General features: G+C 34.4%; 1 protein-coding gene across 1 annotated transcript; it reads right to left on the reverse strand.

The window, feature by feature from the left end:
• Positions 1 to 3,000: 3,000 nt before the first annotated feature.
• Positions 3,001 to 4,104, reverse strand: LOC134240044 (uncharacterized). The gene is made up of 3 exons (XM_062722160.1): positions 4,003 to 4,104; positions 3,690 to 3,896; positions 3,001 to 3,580 (listed from the first exon to the last, which is right to left on the reverse strand). Exons 1-3 carry the CDS (start codon positions 4,039 to 4,041, stop codon positions 3,212 to 3,214), a joined length of 615 nt encoding a protein of 204 aa, XP_062578144.1. The 5' UTR covers positions 4,042 to 4,104; the 3' UTR covers positions 3,001 to 3,211.
• Between the last annotated feature and the right edge of the window lie 1,785 nt (positions 4,105 to 5,889).

The raw sequence follows: 5,889 nt of genomic DNA on the forward strand, positions 1-5,889 counted from the left end.
TAGAAAGAGGACATTAAACACAAATTGCAGTGCACCAGAACTTTGACTATGACTCCTTTTTTCTTCAAGGTCAAATAGAAAAGAAGCCATTTGACCATAACTTGGAACATGCAGAGGACACATAAAGGAAGGGTGTATGTGACCAAAATTTTTTACCTTGATCCAATTTATATAAGGTAAAACTTGAAACATAAAAATAGCCAGCAGGCTATAGCTTTAATACCCTTTGATATTAGGACTTTAAACTTGTAACATAGAAGGAAGATATTCAATACAAGGTGAAGACAAGTGTACCAGAACTTTGACCTTGACGCCTTTCTTTATTCAAGGTCAAACAGAGAATAACATAAGTCGACTAAATGCACTAAATCTAAATGTTTGACCTTGACCACTTTCTTCATTCAAGGCTGCACTTGTAAATTTTGGTTAAGAAGGGGAGGCATTACCCTCCTTTTTGTTAATAATACCCACTAGTCTATTGATGGTTAAGATTTCTGTATAGAATTATCGAACATTTCAAAGAACAATTTAGAATTTTACTATACATGTATCTATTCAGGTCTGCACGATTTCCAAATATGGAAGTCAAGAACGATAACTGAAAGTTGCTATTAATATACATCACGTAATTATTTTTCTGTCCAATCAGACAGCAGCATTTTTACACATCCTTTAGAAGAACAAAACGAAAATACGTGCTCTTGTTTTTTTTTTTCCTCAAAAAAAATTTTTTTTAATCAAAATCTTTAGAAGTAAGATTAAAACTTTTGAAGAATAAGGTACTCCCCACACATTTACCGTAACATTTTAATTTCGGTAAAGAAAAAAATGCATGATACAATGTAATAGTTTACGGAGGAATAAATCACACCTGCAAGTTCTTATTAAGTTCAATTTGAACATTTACCAGAATATACTATATGTTGCTAAATATAAGTTTGCTTAGCTTTCCGATTTTCATCGATGACGTTTAAATTCCATGTGGATTTTCATCGATGACGTTTAAATTCCATGTGTATAGATCCACCTCACTCATGTGTTTTTCGTATAAACATAATTTTAAAATATCACGGATTTCATGAGCGCCGAATACTAAGCAATGCAGACTTTTTTTAACCAGAAGTCTCTGTCGAGACTGAAGCTCTACTGGTTTGTACTTATAGCAAAGGAAGAGAATAGAAGTTGGGAATTGAAACTTTACATCTGCAATAAATAGAATAATGATCCTTGATTATAAGTCTCTTTATGTTCTCAATGTAGTCTACTTGCATGCCACATTATATTATAATCAGGCTAAAACTGTATTTGGAGTAGCATTTTGAGAGCATCTAACAGGAATTTCTATTTTTAGTAACCAAGGCAATAATGTTCATCGAACTCAAAAATGGATAAACAGAATTATGTATCTTAGTGTAGTCCACTTGTGTGGCAAGTTAAATTGAAATCATACCAAAACTGGAGGAGACGTAGCATTTTGAAAAATTTCATTGAAAATTTTATTTTTAGTAACAAACGCCAACACCATTCATCAAAATCAAAAACCGATACACAGAATTATGTATCTTAGTGTAGTCTACCTGTGTGCTAAGTTATATTGAAATCAGATCAAAACTGTAGGAGACGTAGCATTTTGAAAGAATTTTACAGAAATTTCTATTTTTAGTAACCATGGCGACAACGTTCATCGAAATCAAAAACCGATACACAGAATTATGTACCTGAGTGTAGTCTACTTGTGTAGAAAGTTATATTGAAATCAGACCAAATCTGTAGGAGGAGTAGCTATTTTTAGTAACAACAGCAACACCATTCGTCAAAATCAAAAACCGATATACAGAATTGTGTATCTGAGTGTAATCTTCTTGTGTGCCAAGTTATATTGAAATCAGACCAAATCCGTAGGAGAAGTAGCAATTTGAAAGAATTTCACAAAAATTCTATTTTTAGTAACCACGGAAACACCGTTCATCGAAATCAAAAACCGATGCACAGAATTATGTATCTTAGTGTAGTCTACCTGTGTGCCATCATTAATTGAAGTCAGACCAAAACTGTAGGAGGAGTAGCATTCTGAAAGAATTTCACAAAAAAGTCTATTTTTAGTAACCACAGCAACACCGTTTATCGAAATCAAAAACCGATACACAGAATTATGTATCTTAGTGTAGTCTACTTGTGTGCCATGTTATATTGAAATCAGACCAAAACTGTAGGAGGAGTAGCAATTTGAAAGAATTTCACAAAAAATTCTATTTTTAGTAACCACGGCAACACCGTTCATCGAAATCAAAAACCGATACACAGAATTATGTATCTTAGTGTAGTCTACTTGTGTGCCATGTTATATTGAAATCAGACCAAAACTGTAGGAGGAGTAGCATTTTGAAAAATTGTTTACAGACAGACAGACAGACGGACGGACGCCGGACGCATTACTATCGCATAAGCTCTTCTGGTCTCTGACCAGTAGAGCTAAAAATGGGCATAAGGAAAGACGTACGTGGAGAAAAGAGAATAGTTACACATGAATGCATTTTATCCAAATATCTGACCTCGCTTACCAGAAACTGGATGGACGGATTCGTTATAAACACTCCAAAAATCAGACATGATTCCAAAGAAAAGGAAAAAAAGCTGAAGGGGGGTCTGGGGGTCCTCCCCCAGCGGGGTTTCAAGCGCCCCTGATCAGGGGGTCCGGGGGGCCGAAGGCCCCTGGCCGAAAATGGTTATTTTAACATTTAAAAGCCCTCTGAGAACTGAATTTTAGAATTTTAGAGCACATATTTAAATTTTCAATGTAAAAAATAAACTTGAAAATGTCTACTTATAGTTCATTTTTGGAGAAATAAATTACAATGAGAAACACTGAAGTTATTTATTTTTTAAGGTTTTGACAATATGTCCCAGTCTAGCTTTCTTGGCAGCATGGACAATCAATTCTTTTGCCTTTCTCTTAGATTCAGAATTTTGAACACGAATATCTAACTGTCTCTGTTTTAAAACTTTTTCTTATCTAGATCAGCTTTATATTCCTTGTTGGAACTGTTCATATTTTTGCAAAGTATTTTGTCCACACTTTCATGCATATAATCCTTCTTGTGAAAAAACTGAATGGCTGTTTTTTCATCAGCACTAAGTCTGTATTTAATAGTCTGTATGGCACTGTAGGTCTCCAGATTCAATCTTCCAGACTTGTTGTCTATAACATCATTCATGACATTGAAAGATGATTCCACCTGAGGACCATGGAAACAGCTAAGTAAAGCCTGTATACCAGTTTTGAGAGGTTAGGATATTTCTGAGCAACTTCATCTTTTCCCCACCAATGATCTATTCTGGTATCTTCTATCTCTGGAAGTGAATTGTCAATATGAAACTTCCTGATTTCTTGGTCATATTCCTCAGCCTCAGCTTCATTGAGTACAGTGGTGGCATATGTAGGAAGCTTCTGCATATATGACAAAGTCTGAGAATGGCCCCTGGTCTCTGGATGGATAGCCCCCAGTGATTGAAGGAGTGGGTTGGTTAAAGGTAACTTATCCTGCAACACCTTGCCACAGAGTGTGTAGTCATCACCAACCTGAAAGAAACAATGTGTACTAGAATTATTTTTAACAAAAAGACAGGTTTAAAAAATATGGCAAAATAAGTAATACATGTACTTTGAATACAAAATATAAATAATTTACTTGTTTCAGAAAGCCTTTGACAACATAATCCTTCTTGGTTGATTTTATGACCACTGACTGTGCCTTCACCCCAAGAAACATGTTTTCTGCATTTAACTGATTGTTTTGGCTTGAAATATCCAGTTTCTTCAACCTTGATGATGATTTGGCCCCCTGCACAACATCGGGCTTGATGAAACAAACTAAGAATTCTTTAAACAGTCTAACCTGCAAGGAAAGTTCTCAATAATTTATGCACAATTCAGTAAGAGATAATACTAAAAACAAAACAAGGATTCATTGGTAAAAAACATTTTCATAATTTCAAGATTACCTGTTCTTCATGTAGCAAGTGAATAAGAGGTTCCTTCATCTCGAAAAGTATCACAAAGCTCTTCAGTAAGGGGAAGACTGATGAGTCCCATTATCAATTTTGCAAGCTTCCTTTCGTGAAAAAGTTTGTTGACTATCCTCAACTTCCTGTCCCTTCCGTCCTTAGTTAGTTTTTTTTCCCAACAGTTCCTGTAGAGTACAAAGTAGATAATGACCTGATTACATAGGATATAGAGAAGAAAAAAAATAATTAACAGTTCTTAAAACAAAATAAATCAATATTATATACTTTCAAAATAATGTATCTTGATTGTATTAGTAACCTTAGTAACATAAATACCTATTTTCCAAGTCAGTTGAACTGAAACAAGTTGAAACAAGAAACTGAAAGTGAACATGCTGAAAAATAATGTTAGATTGATTGATTGATTGGTGTTTAACGCCGAGTCGGCAATATTTCAGCCATATTTCGGCAGGGGAAAAAAAAGTAACTGAAAGTGAACATGCTGAAAAACAATTTTAGAAAAAGTAATTATAAAAGTCGGTCATGTAATTAAATAAATTTAACAAAAATTTTTTAAAAATTACACATTTTTATTATTAGGTAATGACTGGATCAAGAACACAACAGGCAACTGTCAATGGTACTTACCATTCTGATTTCATGCAATCTGTTTCTCGATGACTCCGAAACATTAAGTCGGTGAATTATCTCTGCCGTTACTGGTAGATACTTGGCCCTCTCCGATACTGACTCAGAAATCCATGGAAAATAAACAAAGTAAGGCAGTTTAAAATTCTCAAGGCATCCAAAGTAACATCATAAACAGAGAGCCATCTATGACTGACATATCTCTGTGGCATGGTGTATTTCACATTACATATCAGACATATTTCCTGCAACAGTTCTCTTAAATCAGCTGACCATTTAAAATCATTGAAAAGGTCAATGTACAACTGCTCTATAAAGTTGTTGAATGGTTTACAAAATGCTTTAGCAGCATTATGTACATGATGACATACATCTCCATCTATATCAAGAAGGTGTGGAGCTTTCTCTCTACGTGTCCGAGTTTCTAGTCCCGACTTCGACCCCCTCATTACATTGCATGAATCCATCAAAATTGACATCATATTGTCCCAAGGAATTTCATTCTTCTCCATTAGCTGAACAATTTCTCCATACAGAGTTGCACTGTCAACTTTAATGCAGGAGAGTGATCCAAAGTGACAAACTTTCACTTGCCTCATCACAGGACAATAAAAGCTAACGAGACTGTCAACACTCTTTGAAAATTGTTGCTTGTACTTTCATCCATGTTCAATGAAAATTTTGTACATTTCATCATTTCTGTAACATAATATTTAAATGTTTTTCCCACTCCATATCTTCTTAAATAGGAGGCTGTAGTGCGATTCATTGTTAAAGAATCCAGGGCTTTCACATCCTTTGCTAGTGCTTTAGTGAGTTCTATGATTTTGGGCACAAGAGAGAACGATAATGAATGTTCTGCTGCAAATCCTAAAACAATTGCCTTCGCATTAGCAATACGATCACTAATGGGTGTTATTGGTGCAGCCACTTTTTCTTCTTCGACAACAGTTTTGAATATGGGGTTCAGCCCATATGGAAGTTTGGGGGAGGTTTTGAAGTACCAAATGTACCTAAAATAAATTTGAATATTTTGAAAAGGCAAATCTTTAATGATAAATAAAATTTTATTTCTGCACACGATTCAACAGCGCTTCAATACTTAATATCCGAGAAAACAGTACTTTACATTGTATACCAGTAAGATATTAAAATACCTACATATTTATATATTTCTCATTCGCTTTAACATATTTAAGTAACTTACTTGACAATCTGTAATTAGATTCTTGAAAC

The sequence above is a fragment of the Saccostrea cucullata genome, unplaced genomic scaffold, assembly GCF_032062105.1.
Source record: "Saccostrea cucullata isolate Sc308-1 unplaced genomic scaffold, CSIRO_AGI_Scuc_v1 ctg17612, whole genome shotgun sequence".
Classification (NCBI taxonomy): domain Eukaryota; kingdom Metazoa; phylum Mollusca; class Bivalvia; order Ostreida; family Ostreidae; genus Saccostrea; species Saccostrea cuccullata.